The 26,285-nt window shown below is 36.4% G+C and overlaps 1 protein-coding gene across 3 annotated transcripts in view; it reads left to right on the forward strand.

The window, feature by feature from the left end:
* RAB3IP (RAB3A interacting protein) overlaps window positions 1–25,688 on the forward strand; it is a 50,732-nt gene extending 25,044 nt beyond the window's left edge. For all 3 annotated transcript variants that reach the window (XM_082850763.1, XM_082850764.1, XM_082850765.1), the window contains exons 4-11: window positions 3,309–3,404; window positions 9,347–9,424; window positions 10,089–10,292; window positions 14,819–14,947; window positions 16,196–16,308; window positions 19,775–19,874; window positions 20,235–20,304; window positions 24,511–25,688. In XM_082850763.1, coding sequence (XP_082706889.1) covers window positions 3,309–3,404; window positions 9,347–9,424; window positions 10,089–10,292; window positions 14,819–14,947; window positions 16,196–16,308; window positions 19,775–19,874; window positions 20,235–20,304; window positions 24,511–24,593 — 873 coding nt within the window. In that variant the 3' untranslated portion in view covers window positions 24,594–25,688. The remainder of the gene's footprint in view (window positions 1–3,308; window positions 3,405–9,346; window positions 9,425–10,088; window positions 10,293–14,818; window positions 14,948–16,195; window positions 16,309–19,774; window positions 19,875–20,234; window positions 20,305–24,510) is intronic.
* Window positions 25,689–26,285: the final 597 nt, after the last annotated feature.

Here is a 26,285-nt window from a genome sequence, read left to right on the forward strand (position 1 = left end):
AGCCAGTGGGCACACGCCAACCCCTTGCTCTCCTGCAGCCCTGCTAAAGCCAGTGGGTGCACACAGTCCACACAGAGCCTTGAATGCCTGGCTCTAGAGGCCAGAGGGGGGCTTGTGTTTTTGGGGCTCCATGGGACTGAAACAGTTGGAGAGACAGTTCTTGGCAGACTGCCATCCCCAGGGTATGGCATAGATAGCTGACTGAAACACACTCCCAGTCTTCCTGTGAAAAATCCTATTTACTTGTCCTGGAGCTTCAGCCTGTTCTGAAGGGCATGGCATGTTCTCAGGGAATGTAAGCCAGGGGATGCCATCTTTGCTGTCTCCCTTGGCCTTGCTACAGCTCGCAGGTACCTCCCAGAAAGGAGCTTGAGCACTTGTCTGGAGCCCTGATTTTTGCAGCTGTTGCCAAGGGGACACCTCAAGATCACCTGGTCTGGAGGCTGGCGAGGTTTTCAATTGTGGTCCTGTGGGACTGTATATATTTTCATACTTTAAAAGCTGCTGCCTAAGGGTCTGGCTTCTCATCAACTTGAAACTAGATGCTGATTAAGGTCCCGCCCTTTGGAACACTGACAGGTCTTGGCAAACTCTCACAATTGGGACCTGTCAAGTATAAATCAGGCTGCCTAGATAGTCACAAAGGTTCAAGAGGCAACCAAGAGCTAGGACTTGAACAATAAAGTTCATTATTTATTTATTTATTTATTTTTGCGGTATGCGGGCCTCTCACTGTTGCGGCCTCTCCCGTTGTGGAGCACAGGCTCTGGACACGCAGGCTCAGCGGCCATGGCCCACGGGCCCAGCCGCTCTGCAGCATGTGGGATCCTCCCGGACCAGGGCACGAACCCGTGTCCCCTGCATCGGCAGGCGGACTCTCAACCACTGTGCCACCAGGGAAGCCCAAGTTCATTTTTTAAATGAGGCCACTCCTCCAAGACTGGGAAGGGGAGCTATTTTGCATAATACATGGAAACAAACACAGAGAGTCAAAATTAGGGAACAGAGAAATATATTCTAAATGAAAGAACAAGGTAAAACCACAGAAAATAACCTTAATGAAACAGAAAAGTAATTTACCTGATAAAGAGTTCAAAATAATGGTCTCACCAAACCTGGGAGAAGAATGGATGAACATAGTGGGAACTTCAACAGAGAGAGAGAAAATATAAGAAAGTACCAAACACAGGTCACAGAGCCAAAGAATCTAATAATAGAACTGAAAAATACACTAGAGGGGTTCAACAAGAGGATAGATGATGAAGAAGAAGAAAGCATCAGTGATCTGGAAGACAGGGCAGTAGAACTCAGCCAAATAGAGCAGCAGAAAGAAAAAAGAATGAAAAAAAGTGAAGGTAGCTTAAGGGGCCTGTGGAACACTATCAAGTGGAACAACATTCACTTTATAGGGGTCCCAGAGGAGAAGGGAGACAGGAGGGGGCAGAGAACTTTTTGAAGAAATAATGGCTGAAAACTTCCTCAACCTGGGGAAGGAAACAGGTATCCAGGTCCAGGAAACAGTTCCAAAAAAGAACTCAAAGAGACACCAAGACATATTATAATCAAAATGTCCAAAGTTAAAGAGAATATCAAAATCAGCAAGTGAAAACCGGCTTGTTACATACAAGGGAACTCCCAAAAGACTTATCAGCAGATTTTTCAGCAGAAACTTTGCAGGCCAGAAGGGACTGGCATGAGACATTCAAAGCGCTGAAAGGAAAAAACTTTCAGCCAAGAATACTCTACCCAGCAAGATTATCATTCACAATTGAAGGAGAGATCAACAGGTTTCCAGACAAGTAAAAGCTAAAGGAGTTCACCATTATACCAGCCTTACAAGAAATGTAAAAGGACTTCTTGAAAGCTGAAAAGAAAAGGCACTAATTAATAAAAAGAAAACCCATGAAAGTGAAAGAAGGTTTTCTCCATCAGCCTAGTGTCTCAGTGCTTAGCATTACATCCTAAGATATTTTTTTTCTAATAATACTTCCAGTGATCTGTTTCCTTTGGAACCTTGCCACTCCTTCCTCCTTTAATATCTGAACCTTCTCTCTTGCTATCTCCATTATTCCCATCCTGCAATTTGGTTTTATATTCCAAGAGTTCTCCCCTTATGGTGGGGCTCTGTCCTTCTGGAAAGGTCTCTTTGCTGGATGCTTTGAGATTCCTGAGTGTTTAGAGCTTCACTGTACTGTTAGCTGCCTCTGTACTGCATATGATTTTTGCACTCATCTCTAACTTGGAGCCTGTGAAAACCCTTCCCTTTTTCTCCATTTGTTCTCACATTTTTTCCTTCCAGTTTTTACCAAGGGTATAGTCCTCTGCTTTGGGGGCATTTGTAATGATTTTTGGGTTCTGAGGCTTTATACAGTATCTCTGTAGTCCCTTTCACTTCCTGCTGCTCCCTTCCACACAGTGACTGATCCTGTGGTCTGGGCAGTGTAGCCACATTTTCTCATGGTCTAAGATATGTTGGGATTTTCTTTTACCTAGTTTTGTTGAAGATGTAGTCATTTGGTTCTTCTGATATCCCAGTTGGAATATTTGGTTGTCAGGAATTGTCAGGGGATTCAAAAACTATGCTGCCACCACAATTACAGAATAACTGTATTTGTGGCTGATATATAGAGAGTTTGGATTTTTTTTTAATCTCTAAGCTTGAAAGATAAATTTAGGGTAACATAAAATTGCATATTTAACATCTTAATAAAGGAATTTTTAGCATCTATTTATGACCTATTGAGGAGTCATGTATAAATGTAGGATTTTTGTCATTAATATTCTTCTTAATTTTAAATGTAATATACATTGTTTGCCTCTGGTTGCAGTGTTAAATGGGTATAGTTTCCTAATGGAAATTTTAGACTAATTGCAGTATGGTACATGGAATTATAGGTAAACAATTTTTAAAGTAAACATGAAAAAACTTCACTGAACATTTATTGAAATGAATCAGCATAATCGAAGAAATTCCTTGGTTGACAGAAATAAATATGTTCAGAGAAAAGTTAAGGAAAAAAGAATGAAGTTATTTAATTGTTTATTTTCACATGTAATGAATAATTATACTTAATCTTTGGATATTTTATGAAAAAACATGAAAATTTAATATGTGAGTTAGAATTATTTGTAATTTTAGACTTGCCTGATTGTTTCCACATAGCAAGTGCTAAATAAACACTTCAGTGTGAATGTTATAGGTGGGGGCAGTATTAATATTTTGTAATTTTATTAGTAAAAATTGTATAGTCTGCTGAATCTAACTTCGAACTTTGGAAATAAAAAATAAAATGATCAATTTCTCATAGGAACTGAAGTTAAAAGATGAAGAGTGTGAGAGGCTTTCTAAAGTACGAGATCAACTTGGACAGGAATTGGAGGAACTCACAGCTAGTCTATTTGAGGTTGGTCTGTTTACGTCTTGGCCAAGAGCAACGTCATGGTTTTTATATATTGATAGATTTGTTTTATGAGGGAATCTTGAAAAAGATATGCTTAGCTTCATGCATATTTATAAGTCCTCTAAAAAGATAAAATCTTTAAGAAATATAAAGTCTACAACTTAAAATGATATGAAAAGAAAAAAACACTGTGGGTTACCAGAATCAGGTGGTTTAAAAATGTGTATGTGGAAAGAAAGGAGGTAAATTTTAATTTTGATTTTACCAACTATTTAGGGGCTGCTTTAGAGTATCTTTATATGATTCCGTAACAAAGATGGCAAACCCTTGAGGTAGTCTTCTGATAGGGGATGATTTGAGGAAAGTTAGAAGGCACACATCTTTATTTCCAGCCTGCCACAGGATCAAAATTCCTACCCAGTTCAAGCAGTGTTTCTCAGTAGGGGGGCCATTGACTTTGTTGGACATTTAGAATCCTTGGTGTATTGGGGTTTTCCAAGAAACAGAACCAATAGGATGTGTGTATATACATATATACATTTACATGTATGTAGAAAGAGACTTCTGTAAGGAATTGACTCGTGCAGTTATGGAGGTTGGCAAGTCCCAAAATCTGGAGGATGAGTTGGTAGGCTGGAGACCCAGGAGAGATGATGGTGTAGTTCCAGTCTTGAGTCCAAAGGCTGACAGACTTGAGACCAAAGAAGAGCTAATATTTCAATTTGAGTCTGAAGGCAGGAAGAATACTCTTACTCTTTGGGGATGAACCTTTTTGTTCTAACAGGCCTTCAGCTGATTGGATGAGCCTCACCCACATTATGGAGGGCAGTCTGCTTTACTCAGTTTACCAATTCAGATGTTAGTCTCATCCAGAAGCATCTTCACAGAAACATCCAGAATGTTTGACTAAAGTATGTGGACACCTGTGGCCCAGTCAAGTTGGACACACAAAGTTAACCATCACACTTAACCCAAATTCTAGTAATACTCCCTCATCATTTTGACAGCTTTTAAATATCCTTGTGGAGGATGGGGAGAGGGTATTATTCTTGGTTAAGAACCACTACCTTTAGGTTATAAGACCTTTAGCCTTCAGAAGTTCCTTATTAAAAACATTGATGTGTTACTAGAATGACTAGTGTCATTATCACTTTACCAGTATTTTCTTTTTTTCCCTAAAAGTTTGTTCTTAAAAATTTTAATGTAAAAAAAGATTTTGCTGCCTGCCGATGCAGGGGACACGGGTTCGTGCCCCGGTCTGGGAAAATCCCACATGCCGCGGAGCGGCTGGGCCCGTGAGCCATGGCCGCTGAGCCTGCGCATCTGGAGCCTGTGCTCCGCAACGGGAGAGGCCACAACGGTGAGAGGCCCGCATACCGCAAAAAAAAAAAAAAGATTTTGGAGGAAAAATTTCTTTACCTTTTGTTATTTTTGTATATGCAGAATCTTTTTTAGTTTTAGCTGTATGTATTTGCTTACCTAGTTGTAATCCTAATATATTTTGTACTTTAAATAACATCTTTTCATGTTACTACATAGTGAATGTAATGATAATCATAATCTATCAGGTGTACATTCCACAGTTTCTATCATTACAAGTAATATTGCAGAAGATATTTTCAAACGTGGGCTTTCCGTGCCCCATCTGCTCCACAACCCTTTGCCCTCTCCCCTGTCTTTTTGGGTGTCATTTGCTTTCATGGACGTTTAAAAACTAACTTATTTTCTTGTTTAGTTAGCTAGTTGTCAGAGATGAGAGGAAGATAAATTTAAGCATAGAGGTAGTGGGAAGTTAAAGATCTGGAACAGGAGCTGTGTAACTTGTTACATTTTTATATGTAGAAGGACTCGGAAACATAAGACTTTTCTTCCAGCAATGTCTGGTTAGAAGAAATGTTTATAATATATGGATAGTAGATAAGCAAACAAATATATTATGCTACTTACGTTAATTTTGATTTCCTATCTGCCTGCCCTTAATTTTAACCCTGCTTATTTCCATCCATCTGCACTTACATGTGCATTTTGTTAGATGAAGTAGGGGGAGAACAAACAAACTTTTCTCTCTCTATAGTAGGATGTGAAGTACCAGAAATGCAGTTCATGCAGTGAATGAAAAAGTTATCTAAAAAACATAGTTTTGGGATCCGTAACTATCCCCAACCTAACAATGGCTAATAGCCTTAACTGTGTATACTTTCTGGGAAAGAAACTACACTGATGAAAGATGATTTCAGTAATGAAGAAAGTTGTATTCAAACCAATACGAAGTTAGAAAAAAAGGGCAAAACGTTTTTCTGTGGTCTCAGTTGTGCCTTCATGATTTCAGTTTACCATTGTCTTATGAAAAGATGTTTTTTGCCTACATTTTATGTATATGTGTCTGTAGTTTTTTTAAGAATTAAAGATTTTTCTGAATAAACTCAATTTGTACAATTTTGGTAAACTTATAAACTCAGATTAGGAATTTATTATGAATGATGAATTATCTTGAATATAATTATACTTTGTATTTAGCAAACTTGAGTCTTAAATGTATCAAATACAGGACTCTAAAATTTTATATATGTGTGTGTGTATATGTATATATATATTTTTTTCTTCTAGTATTTTAGATTTTGAGATAATGTAAAATATAAAATGAAGTTGGTTGAAAGAATGCTTTACAAAGTAGTCTACATTTAACATGGAAAAAAAAGATATGTAGTCTTAAGATGTTTTTATATTTTTTCAGCCAGTTTTAATAAATGTCTATGATATGCTTAGTTTTCTCTCAACAATGCCATATGGCACATATAGTATAAATTGTTATTTTGTCTGTGAAGAAAATGAGGTATAATTAGAGTAAGGAGCAAAGTTGGGACTCAGATTCATGACCTTGATCTTGCTTTAAGTGCTATGAAAGTCATAAATGGAACTTCCATTTGTCTCAAGCCACAGAGACAAATTTGAGCATGGACCTTCATTGTGATAAAGATACCTACTATTTATTGAGAGTTTCCTATGTACTAGACACTGTTCTAAGAGCATATGTACTTACTTACAAATTATGCACATACACTAACACACATATAATATGTTACATACAGTATAAAACAAAAGTTTTAAAAAGAGTGAGATAATAAAAATGCTTAAATTTTTTATAATAGTACAAAAATATTTTATTCTCACTAAAACATATTGTGTGTGTTTATATTTATTTAGTGAGAGCAGTGTGATTGAATATGTTACCTTGTTTTTGAAATCTTCTTTTAAATTTATGATGCAGATGAAGGTCTGGTCTAAATTCCATTTTTAAAATTTAGATGTAATGCTGCTGCTGACTCACAGATACACTGATCCAAAAGGAACAAGTACTTCTTTTCCTGTAATAAGTCATTATACTGTATTTTCAGTCCCATTGCCAGTTATGTGAAGGCTTTTCCAGAACATTCTCTAGTGAATTTTTGTCTTCTCTAATACCAACAGATTGTTTTTGCAAATTAATCAGAAGATGTTGAATAAACACTTTTTTTTAAAAAAGAGAAGAAAATCCCCTTCATATGAATCACTGCTAACCAGATAGGAAAAAAATTCTGTTTTCAAAGTTTGTAAGTATACAGACATGAATATTTGTATAGATCAGAGGTCTGCAGCCTACAGCCTGCACGGCAAAACTGGCCTATATATACTTTTGTACAGCCTAATGAGACAAGATTGGTTTTTACATTTCCAAATGGTAAGAGGTGGGGAAAAAAAAATCAAAAGAGGAATATTTGGTGACATATGAAAACTATATGAAGCTCATATTTCAGTGCCCATGAATTTTTATTGGAATGGCCTCACTCATTGTTTTACTGTCTGGCTGCTTTCACACTGCAGCAGCAGAGTTGAGTAGTTACAATAGAGACCATATGGCTTACAAAGCTCAAACTACTTACTATCTGGCCTAGAAAGTTTGCTGACTTCTCATATAGACGATACTTATATCATTTTTCAGTTTCAGAATGAGAGTGATAGAAAAGTTTTCAAACTTTTTTGAATATATCCTTTGATGTCTTTTGCCAATTTGCTAAAACCTATGAATTATCATTTTAGATACTGCTCCTGCCTCATTCTAGCTCTTTTCTCTTTCCTTTTTGGACTCCAGTAATATGTATGTTATACCTTTTCAATGTATCCCTTATATCTCTAGGGGACAAGTCACCCCAAATCCCAGCTCACTTTCCTGGATTTACCTGTTCTCCTGGATCTTGGTCCCCTGATTCTTCACTCTTTTGTTAGCTCTCTAATGTCTTCAAACACATTTTAAAAAAATGTCCCACTTTTAAAATTTGTTCTCTGTAGGAAGTTTGTTTCAAGTTGCATAGTCCGCTATTTATGAAACCAGAGTCCATTTCCAAACATTTAAACAAATATTCTCTCCTTAGCACGAGTTACTTCTGCATTCATAGTTTAAATGTCACTTATCTTGGTGGGTCAGATAGATACGTTTATTATTTTGAAACTACCTGTCAAGTAGTGTTTTATCATCACAGAAACATCACAGAAAAATCTGGCACAGCTGAAACATTTGTTATTTTTAAAAGAAAAATGCTTACCTCATTATTAAATTTGATAGCTCTTACAGACTTTAACACAAGATAACCAGCATAATTGTGCATGGCATATCTCACAGTTAATCTCATTATAAAGCATTGATAGTAAAGCTTCTCTTATTTAAAATAATATAATCTGTAAACTCACATTCATGGGCACATACAAGCTGCAGTTCATTACAGTACTCTAAGAGCAAATGGACAAATGGGAGTGCCACCGTGGAATTCTGGTGTGGAGAACTTCTACTCTCCCCTGAACAGTCAACAGACCTAGTGAGGGTTCTTTTGTCAAATGATTAAATGTCTTTGAAGCTGATTTCCTTCCTTCCTTCCTCCTTCCTTCACTTCCTTCCTTCTCATGAACTGTAAACTGAAGTTCTAAAATGCATGTTCTTAAATCCTGGGGGATTATCTTGAGCACCCTGTATACTGTTCCAGTCTATTCTTATTCTTTATAGGGATTATTCCATACAGGAGAGTAAGCTTTTTAAAGTACAAGTAAGATCATGTCACTCTCTTCCTTAAAAAATCATAAGGCTTCATAGTGGATTTAGAATAAAATCCAAAATTTGTACTCATATTTTATTTGATTATTAGAATGTAATCAGAATGTAAGCTCCTTAAGAGCAGGGACCTTGTCTCTTTTCCCAGTGTATTATCAGCACCTGGAACAGTATCTCATGAAGAGGTGTCATGACTAAGTGTTTGATGAATAAGTGATATATGAATAAAGGGGAATTAAATACCTAGAGTTTCATATTTGTGGTACTAAAAAGTTATGATCTTATTAAAGGGTTAACTCTGATTTGCCTTTTTAGATTGCTCTGCACAAAATTGTCATTTAATATCATTTTGTGAATACTTTTATTGGAAGCTCTAAGGTTTCTCAACTGTTATTCCTATAAACTGCAACATTATTGATGTGTTAATATTTTTACTTGTCCCTTCTGTATGCCTTTGCTGTGGGTAGTAATATGAATGAATTGTGTGTGTGTGTGTGTGTGTGTGTCTGTGTGTGTGTATATACCAAATTATAAAAACCTAACTGCAAAGAAGTTGGATTTGACATGTGGGTTATGTGTTTTCCTTCATCACATTTGCAGTCCTTATACAGGGATTGATCAGAATGATCAAACTCAACTTGGCTGCCTCAGTGGTAATAGATACTAGAAGAAGGTACCTATTCCTTATTCCTGATAGTTGGCCTGGCTGATGACAACTGCTATTTCAGCAGTTTACACTGATACTTAATTTTAGGCAAAATTTTGTTAGTGTATCTTTGCCTCAATCATAGACACATGTTGAAAGATTTTTGAAAACAAATGCTAAATACTTTGTTTCCAAAATTTGAGATGTTAACTTTTTCAGGAAGCTCATAAGATGGTGAGAGAAGCAAATGTCAAGCAGGCAACAGCAGAAAAACAGCTAAAAGAAGCACAAGGAAAAGTAAGTTGCTGCTGCTTTTAATACTGTAAAATGTAAAGAAATTAGTGATTACTATTTTAAAAATACCTTAACATTTATTGGATTTGTTCTGATTATAAAAGCAGTGCTTACTTTAGAAGATTTTTAAAACTACAGGAAACTATAAAGAAGAAAATAGCTACTACATATATATAATTAATAATGAATGTTTGGTGTCCATTTATATTAGGAGCAAATGAGTTAAAGCCTTGTGAATCACGTGTATTATCAAAAGGATTACATAATCACATTTTAAAGTTAATATTTATTTTCTTAATTCACTAAAAAAAAGCAACTGAAATGTTATTAGATTTTACTATTTTAGGAACGAACAGCAACTAATCATAAGCTATTTTTTAATATATTTTGAAGATTTTGAAAATTCACATAAGTGAAATGTTAGACATTTTGATAATTTAAAAAATTTCATCTGATGTGAATAGCAGCTGAATCCAGACTGTATGGAAACGTCAAAAAACTTGGTTTTAAAAAAAAAACCATTTGGTTTTACTTTCCTTTTATTAATCCATAGGAAATACAGATTAAACTTATATTTCATCTTTGAAAGTAACCAAATTGCTAACATTTAGCTGCATCTGTCATAAAACATATTCAGTGTATGTGACTGTGTTGATTTCTTTTCAAGATTGATGTACTTCAAGCTGAAGTAGCTGCATTGAAGACACTTGTATTGTCCAGTTCTCCAACATCACCTACACAAGAGCCTCTGCCAGGTGGAAAGACACATTTTAAAAAGGGGCATACAAGAAATAAAAGTACAAGCAGTGCTATGAGTGGCAGTCATCAGGACCTCAGTGTGATACAGCCAATTGTAAAAGACTGCAAAGAGGTAACTCGTCCAGGACTGTCCCCTCTGACTCTGTTGATACTTATTAATTCTCATCACTGAGGTGTTGGTTATGATTTTTGCCAGCAAAATTTTTAGTACAAAATATTCAATATTTAGATGGGGGAGGCATTATCTAGAGCTGGCTGCTTTCAGGGATTCTTCATTTCCCTTCTGTACCTGGCTGACTTTGGAGTACCTGCTGGAAACTTGGTAAGTTTCTTAATCTCGATATTTCATTTAGGGAGCAAACTGTCATGTGTTGTATAAAGGAGAGTGGGCTTTAATGATATGACTAGTCAAAATTTATTGCTAGGGTGCTCTAGCAAAATATGAGTATAAGAATGTGTGAAAATATTTAGGTGATTTTCTTGAAGAACGGCACATTGCTTTTACTTAAATTCTGGGAGAAGCAGAATTTTATATCAGTAAGGTAGTCCTAGAGATCAGATAATTAAGCAACAAAAAATAGAACTAATGGTAGCCTTATCATTTTAAAAGATATGTTATAAAGATAACTAAGATAATAACTGGAAATATTTTGAGTTTTTTTTTTTTTTTTTTTTGCGGTACGTGGGCCTCTCACTGTTGTGGCCTCTCCCATTGTGGAGCACAGGGTCCGGACACGCAGGCCCAGTGGCCATGGCTCACAGGCCCAGCCGCTCCGTGGCATGCGGGATCTTCCCGGACTGGGGCACGAACCCGCATCCCCTGCATCGGCAGGCAGACTCTCAACCACTGCGCCACCAGGGAAGCCCCTTTTTGAGGTGTTTTGAGTAAAATAGTTTTTACTTACATATGATGAGAAAGCATTTCCAAGGGGATTGATCACTAATTAATGAGCAGCCTTCTCCCATTTTTTTCTTAAAAACTATATTTTACATTGTGAATTCAGGTTCATCATTATTCATTAAGAAGCTGTGTGTGCTTGTTCAGATTTTTGCATGGAAGCCAGGAGTTTATTAAATTGAATAACCAAGGTTGTTACTTATTTTAATTGAATTGCATTTTTAGTTATTAATAAAAAAGATGCTAGTGAGAGAGAAGTTCAGTACTTGGTCAAATCTGAATGTGACAAAATCTGAAATTCACATTGGTTTCTATTAAATATTTAAGAAGCTTTTTTAGTCATAACTTTAATTCTGATTTCTTTCAATTTAGATAGTATTTATTTTTTGGCTGCGTTGGGTCTTCGTTGCTGTGCGCAGGCTTTCTCTAGTTGCAGCAAGCAGGGGCTGCTCTTCATTGTGGTGCTCAGCCTTCTCATTGTGGTGGCTTCTCTTGTTGTGGAGCACAGGCTCTAGGCGTGTGGGCTTCAGTAGTTGTAGCACGTGGGCTCAGTAGTTGTGGCTCGTGGGCTCTAGAGCGCAGGCCCAGTAGTTGTGGTGCACGGGCTTAGTTACTCCACGGCATGTGGGATCTTCCCAGACCAGGGATTGAACCTGTGTCCCCTGCATTGGCAGGCGGATTCTTAACCACTGCGCCACCAGGGAAGCCCTAGATAGCATTTTTCATTGCTTGGTACAACTTGTATTTTTGCTATGGTTTCTCAGTGTGTGTAATTATGTACCTTTTTTCCCTATTGTCTACACTAAGAAAATTTAAATATTTTCTCATGGAAAATTTTAAAGTTTTGTTTTTAATTTACAAAATTCCTTAACATATGAATAGGCAGCATATAACTTTTTGCTTTCCACATATATCCTGTTTTCTGATACATGTGAAAAACTTGTCAAATAGTTTCATTAGACAGCGGAAACACATAAATTTGACTTGTGTAAGTCTTAGAAAACGATCTAACAATTGGAAGGAAAATGAAACATGTCCATGTTTCTGCAGAAAATGTGATGGGGGCATTTGGTCATAACGTATCTTCTGAAAGCATTTAAAACACATGTGCATGCATGCACACACATGTAATGAGGCAAGGCTTTGAGATCAAGTCACTCAGATGTCAACTTTTACTGATTTCTTGCTCTGTAACCTTGGTCAAGTTATTTTATTTCTCTAAACCCTAGTTTCCTTATCAATAAATGGAGATTATAATATTTATCTTGCTCAGCTTTTAGGATTAAATGTTTGTGAAGTGCTTACCATAGTTCCTGACAGAGTCAGCTCTTAATAAATTAATTACTGCCTTTAAACTAGAATCTTTCCTTAGAACACTACTTACCTACTTTGAGCTTTATATCCATCAAAGGGTAGACTTTACAAAGAAAGTGAATTTGAAAATGTAAGTATTACTTATCTGCTAATATTTTTATCCTTTCACCTTTAGCTTTGATTCAAGGAATTTATGGATTGGGATGAAAAATATTCACATTGAGATTGCCATTATACACCTTAAAGGAAAGTCTGTAGGAAACCTGGGGTACAGTCAGCCTTTTGTTACTTTTGTGTAGACTCCCTGCACATCTGATTGAGCTGTGCTAGAGGCCATAGCTGCAGTCAGTGCTTCATTTATAGCGTATCCAGTGCTTCTGGCTTAGAGTGCCAGGCGAGTGAGAGACACTACTCTGTGTTTGGGTGGCTGTGGGTGGATGTAGCTTTGTATGTTGGCAGGTAGTGTTGAGCTGGGCTGAGGGAATCTGTAGAGAAGAATACTTGGGAAAATTTATTAAATTGGATGGGTAGAGAAAGGACAACTGGAAGAGTGAATAGGAAGGTGGGTGCCAGCCTGGATTATTACTGATAATTCAGATGGTAGATACTGGATGTTGAAATGCCAAAACAATCTAAATAAATGTTATATTTTAAGAGAGTCTATTTAGGAGGCTATGTGTGTGCTGCTTTTAGTCTTGCAGCTTATACAGTAAATATTTTGGAAATTCTTTTGGAAATGCCTTAAGGTAATAGCAGAAGAATTGGTGTCACTTTTGACCCCAAACGAGGTTTCACAGTTTAGTCAGTCTCTGTTTATTCAAACATGTTATTTTTAAATTCTTTTTTTTTTTAATTATTTAATTAATTTATTTTTGTGTGTGTTGGGTCTTGGTTGCTGCGCGGGCTTTCTAGAGTTGCAGCGAGAGGAGGCTGCTCTTCATTGTGGCACGCAGGCTTCTCATTACGGTGGCTTCTCGTTGCGAAGCATGGGCTCTAGGCACACAGGCTCAGTAGTTGTGGCGCACGGGCTTAGTTGCTCCGCGGCACGTGGGATCTTCCCGGACCAGGGCTTGAACCCATGTCCCCTGCATTGGCAGGTGGATTCTTAACCACTGCGCCTCCAGGGAAGCCCCTCAAACACTTTATTTAATTAACTTGGCTCCAAATTACTTTTTGATTATTTTCACAAAAGACTTATCATCTTTTATATTCAGAACAGTGTGCACTTGTATCTTTTTTTTTTTTAATTTTTTTTTTGCGGTACGCGGGCCTCTCACTGTTGTGGCCTCTCCCGTTGCGGAGCACAGGCTCAGCGGCCAAGGCTCACGGGCCCAGTCGCTCTGCGGCATGTGGGATCTTCCTGGCCCGGGGCATGAATCCGTGTCCCCTTCATCGGCAGGCGGACTCTCAACCACTGCGCCACCAGGGAAGTCCTGCACTTGTATCTTAAGGGGAGCTCCAACATTACTATTATTTTTTTTTGGCGAGGTGGATAATAGTAGTGTCCTTGGACACCATAGTGGATACATTGAAAAGCGCCAGCTAGTCATTTGGGAGTTTGGATTGTTTTTTTAAAAGAAAAATTGCGGGCTTCCCTGGTGGCGCAGTGGTTGAGAGTCTGTCTGCCGATGCAGGGGACACGGGTTCGTGCCCCGGTCTGGGAGGATCCCACATGCCGCAGAGCAGCTGGGCCCGTGAGCCATGGCCGCTGAGCCTGCGCGTCCGGAGCCTGTGCTCTGCAACGGGAGAGGCCACAACAGTGAGAGGCCCGCGTACCGCAAAAAAAAAAAGAAGAAGAAAAGAAAAATTGCTGCAATGGAATATTACTCAGCCATAAAAAAAGAATGAAATATTGCCATTTGTAGCAACATGGATGGACCTAGAGATTATCATACTAAGTGAAGTAAGTTAGAAAGAGAAAGACAAATATGATATCACTTATATGTGGAATCTAAAAAAAGATGCAAATGAATTTATTTACAAAACAGAAACAGACTCACAGACGTAGAAAACAAACTTATGGTTACCAAAGGGGAAAGGATGGGGGAGGGATAAACTAGGAGTATGGGATTAACAGACATACATTACTATATATAAAATAAACAACAAGAATTTACTGTATAGTACAGGGCGCTATATTCAGTATCTTGTAATAACCTATAATAGAAAAGAATCTGAAAAATATATGTATAACTGAATCACTTTGCTATATACCTGAAATTAACACAATATTGTAAATCAACTATACTTCAGTTAAAAAAAAAGAAAAATTACAACTGTGTATTACAACTAATCAAGAATGGTTCAATTATTATTTTAAATAAAGAGTATTTCTTTTTCAGTAATATTTAAATTAGGTTTCAGTTTTATAAAGTTATTTTATGTTTGTACTTTTTAAAAAGTTATTTTGTGTTTTCTTTTGTCAGGCTGACTTATCCCTGTATAATGAATTCAGATCTTGGAAGGATGAGCCCATAATGGACAGAACATGTCCTTTCTTAGACAAAATCTATCAGGAAGATATTTTTCCATGTTTAACCTTCTCAAAAAGTGAGGTAATTAAAAACACATTTTAACAGAAATGCATTAGAGTTGTTCCTATACCTTTTACTAAGTCATGTTACATATTTTAATATCTCTTACATAAATAAGTTATAAAGTGTCATATTTTACCATTTCTCCATTCCATATTAGGATCGTAATAATTTCTTGGCATTCACTTACTGAACTTCTTTCCTTATTTGAGCAGAGGATCACTTATGCTGCAGTGTGTTGCATTGGAGTGAAGTATTAAATATGTAAGGGGGTAGGACTTAATTTTTAGTCCAAGGTTCAGTGCAAGGGAAGTTATGTACACTCTAAAGTGTTTGTTGGGTTTATCTGTATATGATTAAAAAGAAGTCCTATTTAGTTTCTTCATCTTTAAAACAGGGGGAAAAAATGCCTTCCTTTCCTGTGTCACAGGATTGTTAATATAAAATGAAGTGAATTAAGTAGATAGAAAAATTAAAAAAAAATACTACATGGCAGTATACAAATGTAAGGTCATAATTTTAATTTGTTCTTACATGTGGAAAGTTTGTCTACAAATATCCTGTTAATCAGTGTTTAAGAAAGTTAATCCTAAGAGTCTTTTGTTAAGTCTTTAGAGGATTTAATTATATAACACTGCTTGTAAGGAAAAGTTAAGATGAACAGTAAAATGCTTTTGATATGTAGATATGTCAGTCATTGTGGCTCTGGTTTTAGGTAGGCTGTTCAGTATGAGTAATCTTGCCAGAATGAAATTTGTCTATTTCATCAATTGTTTATCAGTTACTACTGTCTCCATCTGGGCATTTAATATTTGATAACTCAGTTAATTCTTTTGTAGACTCGTGTGCACATAAATACATGATCAGTAAATATATAGCTATAATTAACACATATTGCTGTGTTATGAATGACCAATAGGAAAAAATAATGCATAAATTTAGCAAAATAAAGCCTTAGGATATTCATTTTGAAGTGATGTAACCAGTGGATGTTAATTGTGGGTAAGGGGTGGCGTGGAATTAATGTCTTTAATCTCCTTCTAGATAATAAGAAAAGTTATTTAGCTATAACTGAATTGCCTTTCATAACAATGTTTGAATTATAAAAGAATGCAAACCGAGATTATGTGGTTTCCTTCTTTTTCATTAGCTAAGGCAAATCTAGTGGACCTTGGGAGAAATAATTTTTAAAAACCAGTTTATTATAGAATAGAATTTTTATATTTTCCTGCCAGCATAGCATCTAATACTTCTTTGTTTTTTTTGAAGTTGGCTTCGGCTGTTCTGGAGGCTGTGGAAAACAATACTCTAAGCATTGAACCGGTGGGACTACAACCTATTCGATTTGTGAAAGCGTCTGCAGTTGAATGTGGAGGACCAAAGTATGTTTTCAAAACCGTGTCTTAGGGAAGATACTGAGCTTTTAAAATTTTATGTGTTGTAGTTATTTAATATTTTCTGGTTTTAAATGTTAAATCTCTTGTCAGTTTTCTATTTAAAGTCTGTGCAGCCCAAAGACCAATCCCTGGGCAGTGTGGGGATTTCAAATTTAGCATCAGTGGAGAGCCCTTTTAATTACAGACGTATATGTGGGATCCAGGTAGGTCAGGTGTTAGAAACTTCTTTAAAAACCGCATGTTATAATCCATTAGTTGATTATGAAATCTCTTTAGTGGGTCATAAGCAGAATTTTTGTTTGTTATACTTATATGTACAGCTGTGTGTCCTGGGCTTTTGTGTAAATTATTTCTTTTTGAGGCTTGCCATCAAAAATAGTTTGAGAAGACAGTGAATTAGACCAAGTCTTACCAAGCATGAAAGCAGGGTACCAGAAGGCTTGGTTAGTCCTATCCTTTACTACTCTCGCTATAAAACTTTCTCACTTTGGTAAGTAAACAGCTCTGTCTCCCATATGTGAGAGATATTTGGCAGTTTTATACCTTCAGGGGTGACTCCCACACTTCGTAGCAGGGCAAGCTGTCTTCCAACTGGTCCTGGGAGGAGGAAAGACTGAAACCAACAGTACATAAAACGTTTGCCACAGCTGTTTAAAAAGTGACTTCAAAAGATTTTGAGGAAGCTGCTTAGTTGGTGGTGAAGAACTAGATCAGTATAGGGGACCGAAGAGCCCGGGAGAGCTCACAGCAAGCAATAATTGAATCCCATCAGGCCATTTTGAAGGCAGAGCAGAGTAGGAAATAGCTGGTTGAGATTAACTACTAGGTCTGTTAAAGCCAGTCGTAGGAGTTGTGTAGTTCTTGTTTCCTGTTATGCACGTCACACTCTCAGCAGCGTCACACAGTGTTGGTATTTGGGTAACTTAATCCTGTATTTGCTCTGTGAGCCACACGTCTACCTAGAGTTATGTCCTGTTTGACACTCCCCCATGCCACACCTGTAGTATGGTGGCCTCTGAATTTTGGGGAAGAGATTTTCATTCCTAAATTCTATCCTTCAACAAACACCTGGGTATTTTTATCCTGGTCATTAATACTTTCTGTACTTTTAGTTTCTATGTTATACCTTGTTTTAAATATAGCAGTTTTTACTGTAGGATTTTAAATTTATACTTGCATTATATATCACACATTAAACATGTGCAAATATCAAATGATAACAAATCAGAGTCTCAGTTAAAGTAGATTTTTACAGTATTTTAGTAAAATAATTATACAGATTAGGTTTAGAGAATAATTTACATCGTTAAGAATATTGTTGTTCTTGTGGGAATGGGGCCAGAAACCAAGGCGTTTGTGGTGCATATTGTGTGGAGAATACTAAAGAAGACGTTGTCCTCTTTTATGAAACGTGAAGTATGGCTCTTGTGGATGAGGTTATCAAGATAAACACTAAACGAATGGCACAGTGCTCGGGGAATTTTGTGGAAGGCAAGATCATTCTACTGGTGGTGATCAGGGACTGTTCTTGGGATTTGATTTGATCTGGGCTTTTGAAGCATGGGTGGAATTGGGGAGATAAGGAACAGTACATATGACTGAATAAAGGAACAAGAAAACAGTGTGTTCAGAGGATGGTGAGTGTATGGAGAGGGAAGATGTGAAAAAAAGGAATTAGAGGTGACTGATTAGAGGGATACTGTGAGCTTTTGGAAATCAATAGGAAGGGCTCTGGTTTTGGAAACAAGATGATAGGTTTAGATTTAGACACGTTGACATCCCTAAGTGAAAATGGCAAGCAAGGATTTGAAATCTTGGGACTAGAGCTGTTAAGGGATACTGAGGTAGTGTGGCATGTTAAAAAAACATTGGAATTAGAGGTCAGAAGACTTAGTGTTGAATCCTGGCTCAAATAAAAATATATTGGCTTTAGAAATGAGATAACTTAAACACTTTTTTATTATTTTAAAAGTTGATACTTAAAACCACTTTACCTGAGTCCTTTCAAAATTAGAAAAATAGTAGATAAACAGGTATGTCTGCTTCCAAAAGGTGATTTTTATCAGTCTGATGGTTACTTTTTTCTCTTGTGTAAATTGTGCTTAAAATAGTATAGTTCCAAAGACTTTTACCACTTGTGCCTTAAATTTCTTGATTGTCTATCCTCCCCAAGCTAGTAGTTAGTGCTTTTAAATATTGTTATAGATCATTAAAGGAATTTTCTAATAAAGGAACAATGAGGCTAAATCTCTTTGAAAAGGTAAGAATTCTTTTGTGATTTGAATGGCCACTTCCAGAATTACCCTTTTAAATGCACATTCTCCGTGTGTTTGCTTAATATGGAGGCACATTTGTATCATATTTCTGGTAAGTATAGCTGAAAATTAACGTGCATTTAATATATTTTTCTTTATTATATAATTTATAATGTTGTATAAAATGCTATTGGCCACTTTATTTTACTTAGAGCTACACTAATTTTGCATTGACAAGGAATGCTAGCTATCTTCAGTCAAGCTTATAATTTAGGAGGTTGACACCTGGGCTGCTGTGAGTCCAGCCTGATCCTGTTGAGCAGTGGAGTGACAGGTGGCCTGTCACTTAACCAACAGTCATTGAATGTCTGCCGTGTGCCAGGCCATGCTTGGTGCCAGGCATTTAAAGATGAATAAAATACATTTACTGTTCTCAAGAGGCTTTCAGGGGGACCTCCCTGGCAGTCCAGTGGTTAAGACCCTGCACTTCCAGTGCAGGGAGTGCAGGTTCAATCCCTGGTCAGGGAACTGAGATTCCACATGCCAAGTGGTGTGGCCAAAAAAAAAAAAAAAGAGGCTTTCAGCTTAATCGCAGCCAGAAAGCCCTCATACCAAATTTTACATGTTGTAGTATGCAAAGAGAAAGGTTGGTATGTCTAAATGTAGTGTACCCTTTGTGTAATTGTTAAGATTCAGTGTATTTGTACGGTAGCTTATTCCTTTGTACTTCTTAGGCCTAGGTGCCACGTTAAATGCATATATACCAACCCAACACACCAAAAAGTATCCCATCTGGAAGCTGTTCTCCTGCAAAGCTGTCAATAACATGTTTTGAGACCTAAGCAGTCACTTTTAAGTTTTTTTCAACTGAGAGAGAAGTTGAAGTCCCAGTGGAAAGCTGAGAGCTGCCCTGCAGCTGATTACTCATTTGTAAATTTGCCCCAGGACATATATGAACAGATTTAGCTTCTATTTCTAGAACCATGGTTAAAGCTATGCCTGTAAGCTTATACTAGAATGTAAGCCCCAAAGGGCAGGGCTTTTGTCTTTTTCATCATTATAGCCCAGCATCACAAAGTGCCTGGTACATGGTCGGTTCTCAGATATTAGTTGTCTTAATGAATATACAACTTGTCCAGAAGGTAGGGGCAAAATGCTTTTAATTTAAAAAACTAAAATTTATCCTTGTTTTACAGAAAATGTGCTCTCACAGGTCAGAGTAAGTCCTGTAAACACAGAATTAAATTAGGGGACTCAAGCAATTATTATTATATTTCTCCATTTTGCAGATACAGGGTAAGTAATTTAACCACAAATTTCTTTTTTAAATTAATTTATTTATTTTTGGCTGCATTGGGTCTTTGTTGCTGCGCGTGGGCTTTCTCTAGTTGCAGCGAGTGGGGGCTACTCTTCGTTGTGCTGCGCGGGCTTCTAGTTGTGGTGGCTTCTCTTGTTGCAGAGCATGGGCTCTGGGCGCGCAGGCTGCAGTAGTTGTTGCTCGTGGGCTCAGTAGTTGTGGCTCAAGGGCTCTAGAGCGCAGGCTCAGTAGTTGTGGCGCACGGGCTTAGTTGCTCCTCATTAACCACAAGTTTTAATAAAGCTTGCTTTGATGTGAGATATTTGACTGTTTAATATTTTTTTTTCTTTTTGGCATAGATCACTTCTGTATGTAACTTTTTCACGTATATTCGATATATTCAACAGGGACTTGTGAAACAGCAGGATGGTGAGTGTTCTTAATTCATTATAAAATATTTGCATGAAATTCAGTAAAAAGTATGGAACATAATAGTAAGCGCAAGTCAGCTTTATCATTGGTACATTTATATTGAATCTCTTTTGTAGGTCTAATAAAATGTGTGAAGAATTTGGGAACAAATGCATCTTTTAAACATGTTGTATTTAATCCTTATATTTGCCTCATTTTACTCTAATTTTAAGCAGGATCAGTTTTAACTTTTAAGGGGTATATGATAAACCAGATGGTAAGTGTGAGAGGAGCATAAAGCCCATTGAATTTACTCCTTAAGAAATAAAAATGAACAAGCTCTAGACATGGTCAGATTTATTTTATTTTATTTTATTTATTTTTTAATAGATTTTTAATTTTTGTCCATGCTACATAGCACGTGGGATCTTAGTTCCCTGACCAGGGATCAAACCCATGTCTCCTGCAGTGGAAGTGCAGAGTCCTAACCACTGGACCACCAGGGAATTCCCCAGATTTATTTTAATTACTGGAACCCACAAGGCACTAACAATAAATTTTTTTCTGTATTTTCTACTTTCATGTGTAAGTTAATAAAGCAGTCCTGAGCATAATTCTGAGTGGAATAAAGATGACTGTGTTCTAAATCAGCTGAGACATGTGGATGATATATCCAGGATAGTCAGCCCAGGACTCTGCTGGATATTTTTTAATGTAGTCTTTCATGGCATTTTTAATGTAGTCTTTCATGATTACTTATGGTTTTATAGCCGAATGTCTTAAATACCAGGCATAGAAACTAGTATGGCCTGACAGCTCAAAAGCAGTGTTTTGTTTTGTGTTTTTTCTTTAAATATGTATCATTGTTTTAAAACAGAAATAGCAGATACTAGGCTAGGGACAAGTCCATGCCAATTTTGTATTTGAAGTTGTGGGAAATTTTCCTGTTTTTATTTTTCTAAACATTGAAAATTTTCTTATACATAAAAACTAGTATATGCCTACTATCTTTCTGTCATGTAAACCAGTGAATCTTAATTCTTTGGAAAAATCAGTCGTGTTGATAAAAACTTAGTTTAGCGTTTTCAAGCTCTAGTACGTTGAAAATAGTCATTTATTTATAATCCCATATAATTAGGTTTTAATGCATAAAAGAAAAGGGGTGAAATCTGTCTCTAATTAACGTTGAATTTCAAAAGGCCACAGAGCATAAAAGCAGTCTTTAAACTATACAGTACTTTTTATGACTTTAATAAAATTTAAATCTTTTTTAATACCTATTGGTAGATAATGATTTAAGCTGAAGAACAGATGATTTGTGTTAAGTTGTCAAGCATATTTTTTCTCCTTGTTAAAAAAAGAAGTTTTATATAAAAGAATGAAATTAGAGCACTCCCTAACACCATACACAAAAATAAACTCAAAATGGATTAAAGACATAAATGTAAGACTGGACACTATAAAACTCTTAGAGGGAAACATAGGAAGAACACTCTTTGACATAAATCACAGCAGGATCTTTTATGATCCACCTCCTGGAGTAATGGAAATAAAAAACAAAAATAAACAAATGGGACCTAATGAAACTTCAAAGCTTTTGCACAGCAAAGGAAACCATAAACAAGACAAAAAGACAACCCTCAGAATGGGAGAAAATATTTGCAAACGAATCAACGGACAAAGGATTAGTCTCCAAAATATTTAAACAGCTCATGCAGCCCAATATTAAAGAAACAAACAACCCAATCCAAAAACGGGCAGAAGACCTAAATAGACATTTCTGCAAAGAAGATATACAGATGACCAAGAAGCACATGAAAAGCTGGTCAACATCACTAATTATTAGAGAAATGCAAATCAAAACTACAATGAGGTATCACCTCACACCACTTAGAATGGGCATCATCAGAAAATCTACAAACAACAAATGCTGGAGAGGGTGTGGAGAAAAGGGAACCCTCTTGCACTGTTGGTAGGAATGTAAATTGGTACAGCCACTATGGAGAACAGTATGGAGGTTCCTTAAAAAACTAAAAATAGAATTACCATATGATCCAACAATCCCACTATTGGGCATATACCTAGAGGAAACCATAATTCAAAAAGACACATGCACCCCAATGTTCATTGCAGCACTATTTACAATAGCCAAGTCATGGAAGCAGCCTAAATGCCCATCGACAGACGAATGGTTAAAGAAGATGTGGTACATATATACAATGGAATATTTCTCAGCCATAAAAAGGAACAAAATTGAGTCATTTGTTGAGACATGGATGGATCTAGAGACTGTCATACAGAGTGAAGTAAGTCAGAAAGAGAAAAACAAATATCGTATATTAACACATGGATGTGGAACCTAGAAGAATGGTACAGATGAACTGGTTTGCAGGACAGAAGTTGAGACACAGATGTAGAGAACAAACGTATGGACACCAAGGGGGGAAAACCGCGGTGGGGTGGGGATGGTGGTATGCTGAATTGGGCGATTGGGATTGACATGTATACACTGATGTGTATTATATTGATGACTAATAAGAACCTGCAGTATAAAAAAAACAAAAAAAAACAACTAATATTAAGCTTTCTTTGGGTTATTTGTATGGAAATATGTTAATATAAATGTTTCAGACATTACATGAAATTTCTAAAAATCTTATATGTGCTGCTATAATGTTATAAGTCATAATTCTAGTTATTACTTTAAAATGTATGTCTCAGAGACAACTAAATTTCCTTGTCAATTGCATTATTATGAACTTTCATCAGATCTTTAACCATGGTCATTTTTAAGTCTTTTGTCATTTACAGACAGTTCTGGGTGTACTCTCTGATGCTTTTGCAAAAATGTTCCTATAAAAGGGTTTCATCTTCAATGAATTCATGGAAAAGACTCTGACAAGTACAGGTTTCTGGTAACTGACTATACTGCTGAACTGAATGAATGAGCATTTTCAGAACTCTAATGGAAAACTGATGAATTCATAAAAGTGCTAACAAAAGGTCAAGATGGAAAAAAAAGTTACATGGGACTGAGTGAACTGATGAGGATGATTATAATTTTTGTGACTTTCTGTTTGAATAAAAAAAAAGAAAAGAAAAAAGAAGTTTTTGTAGGGAAGAATGAAAGGTACTCTACTTTGTGAAAACAGGAAGAAGGGATCATGAGTGGTTGTGGTGATGGTGATAAAAGTGATATCTTGTCTGGTTCCTCTTACCCTTTCACTTCACAGCATTTGTTACACATTGTATACTGAGTGGGTTTGTAGTAAATTATTGTTAATTTTACAATCTGTTGATTATCTGTGCCTTGTGCTAAGAAGGATTTAAGGCAGTTAAATATAAAGCAGGGTTTCTCAGCCTTGGTACTATTATTATTTTAAACTGGATAATTCTTTGTTGTGGGAGGCTGTCTTGTGCATTGTAGGATGTTTAATAGCATCCCTGGGCTTTACTCACTAGATGCTAGTAATGAAAAATATATCCAGACATTGCCAAATGCACACTTGGGGACACATTCTCCCAGGTTGAGAACCACTGATCTAAATCAATCTAATCTGATCATATGTCAGAGAGAGACCTTTTATTATCTAAAACATAGAGCAAATTTCTTCCCACTTATAGAGGGGACTTTCAGAAGCACAGATAATTGAAATTTACAGTTCATGCTCTGCATTTATTTTTATTTCTAATTGAGCCATACACAGAATCTTTCCCTATTATTACTCACAAAGAATGTTACTAAGTTCTCTGGACTGTCTCTTGTTTTCCTTTTTTTTCCTGTTTACTCTGTTGGTTTTAATGAAAAGTGAAAAATGGCCAAGATACAGCAAACTATAGCAAGAAGATGCATAAGTTAGATAATAACTCTTGTGTAATTGAGCATTGAGTATAGTTACTCAAGAAGGCAGCAGCATTGCCAGTTACTCAGGACATTGAGATGCCTGCCTTCTTTTGGGCTAAAATGGTAGTCAGTCATTGATGTATCTAACAAATCGTTGTAGCAAAATTGGTAAATACTGCTTATTTATTCATAAAACTGGGATGCTCACAAGTACATGGAGAAGTTAGTGTGAAGCAGTGATAGCATGTCTAAGCATTAGGTACATCACTAGGAGATGCCCAACTGGCATTTCAGCTAATCTTAAATTTTCAGTGAAACAGATTAAAAATAATTAAGATAATAGTTTATGATTTATGTGTTTCTCTTTTCTGTTTGTATAGTTGATCAAATGTTTTGGGAAGTTATGCAGTTGAGAAAAGAGATGTCATTGGCAAAGCTGGGATATTTCAAAGAGGAACTGTGATGCTCTGCCTGGGACCATGCATGAACCTCCCTGAAGACCTGGAAAATGACTGAATATTTTTATGGTTACTTGATATTTATTTCCTTTCAAGGAGTGGGTCCAAGACTTTTTCCCTCTTTTGCAAATTACACTGAAAAGTACTATGATTTCTTTTAAACTGACCTATGCTGTGTTTGCTTATTTAGTTGAACACACTATAAAGAATTACAGGTGTACTAGTGATTGTAATTTATAGTTGCAAAAAAAAAGCTAAATAAATAAATATTAGATTGAGTGTATTTTTGCTTTCTCTTCTAGCTCTGACATGATATATAGGGTCAGCTGAATATATTGAATTGTAGTTTTCAAACTTCATAGCAGCCTGCAAAAGACAAGAAGGGTAAGTGAACAGGATCAGCTTCCTTCCCCCCCAATACAATGACTCTATTTTTGTCTGTTTTATATGTTAGGATTGAAAAAACATTTTATTTAAAGAAAGATTTCTTCTGAAAAGAAAGTTACTTTTATTCATTCTGTTCTCTGTAAGTTAAAGAATCCCTTTATTATGGTGATTAATAGAGGACAATCACATTTTATTCTAGAGATGCATTCTTGAACATCTTGATGTAGTGTATTTATACTTTACATACATTGAGCACTGTAGTAATCATTGAAAGGGTATAAAGATAAATTAGGAGTTTGATGTGTGCTCAGGGGAGTTGGAAAGGGTGTGGGTTGAAAGAGTGATACTTGCAAAGGATACACTGATCACAGAGCCACTCGATCTGTCAGTTTCAAATTGTAAAACAAATGGTGTGGAAAAGCAAAAAGAAGAAATGAGAAACCACTTTAGTCCCTCCATCTAGAGAAAGCTACTCAATATTTTTGAAGAATAGACTTTCAGATATTTTCTACCTATGTGTGTACGTTTCTGAAACAAAAAGTAGACTTTCTTTTTTTTTTTGCTTAAAAATTCTACAAATCTGGATCAATGTAAGGTTTTGATGATAGGATGTTAACTAATTGTGTTTGGAGATTAGTTTGTTTTAAATTTCTTTTTCATGTCATAATGCTGTGATGAGGATTCTTATGTATACTTCTTGGAACATTGTTGGCTTATTTCCTTCATGTAGATACCTAGAAGTAAAATTGTTGGGTCAAGCAAGGTACATGTGTGTCTTAAAATATTTGATCTGCATTGCCAAATTGCCATCTAGAAAAGTTGAACCAGTTTATATTCACAGCAGATGTGTGTGAGAGAAGTGGTGTTCTGAAGGTGGTATTACTTTCAGTCCTGTCTCAAAGGTTTGGTCAACCTTACGTATAGAAGACTCAGTCACCAGGATGGATGGAAGCGCACAGACAAAAGGATATTTGAGAATGGTATGGTAGAAACCATCATTACCATGCCCAGCTCAAGAATATGAAATTGAACATGAAAAGAAATTTGAAACTAGAATTTTATGTCTTGATAGTTCATGTGAGGGCATAATAAACATGTGCTCAGACTTTCAAAGCTTCAGAAGATTTTCCACACAAAGATGCAAATTAAAAACACTTTGGGGGGACTTCCCTGGTGGCACACTGGTGAAGAATCTGCCTGCCATTACAGGGGACTCGGATTCGAGCCCTGGTCTGGGAAGATCCCACATGCCACGGAGCAGCTAAGACCGTGTACCACAACTACCGAGCCTGTGCTCTAGAATCTGCGAG

The sequence above is a fragment of the Leucopleurus acutus genome (assembly GCF_964270905.1).
Source record: "Leucopleurus acutus genome assembly, chromosome: 11".
NCBI lineage: Eukaryota > Metazoa > Chordata > Mammalia > Artiodactyla > Delphinidae > Leucopleurus > Leucopleurus acutus.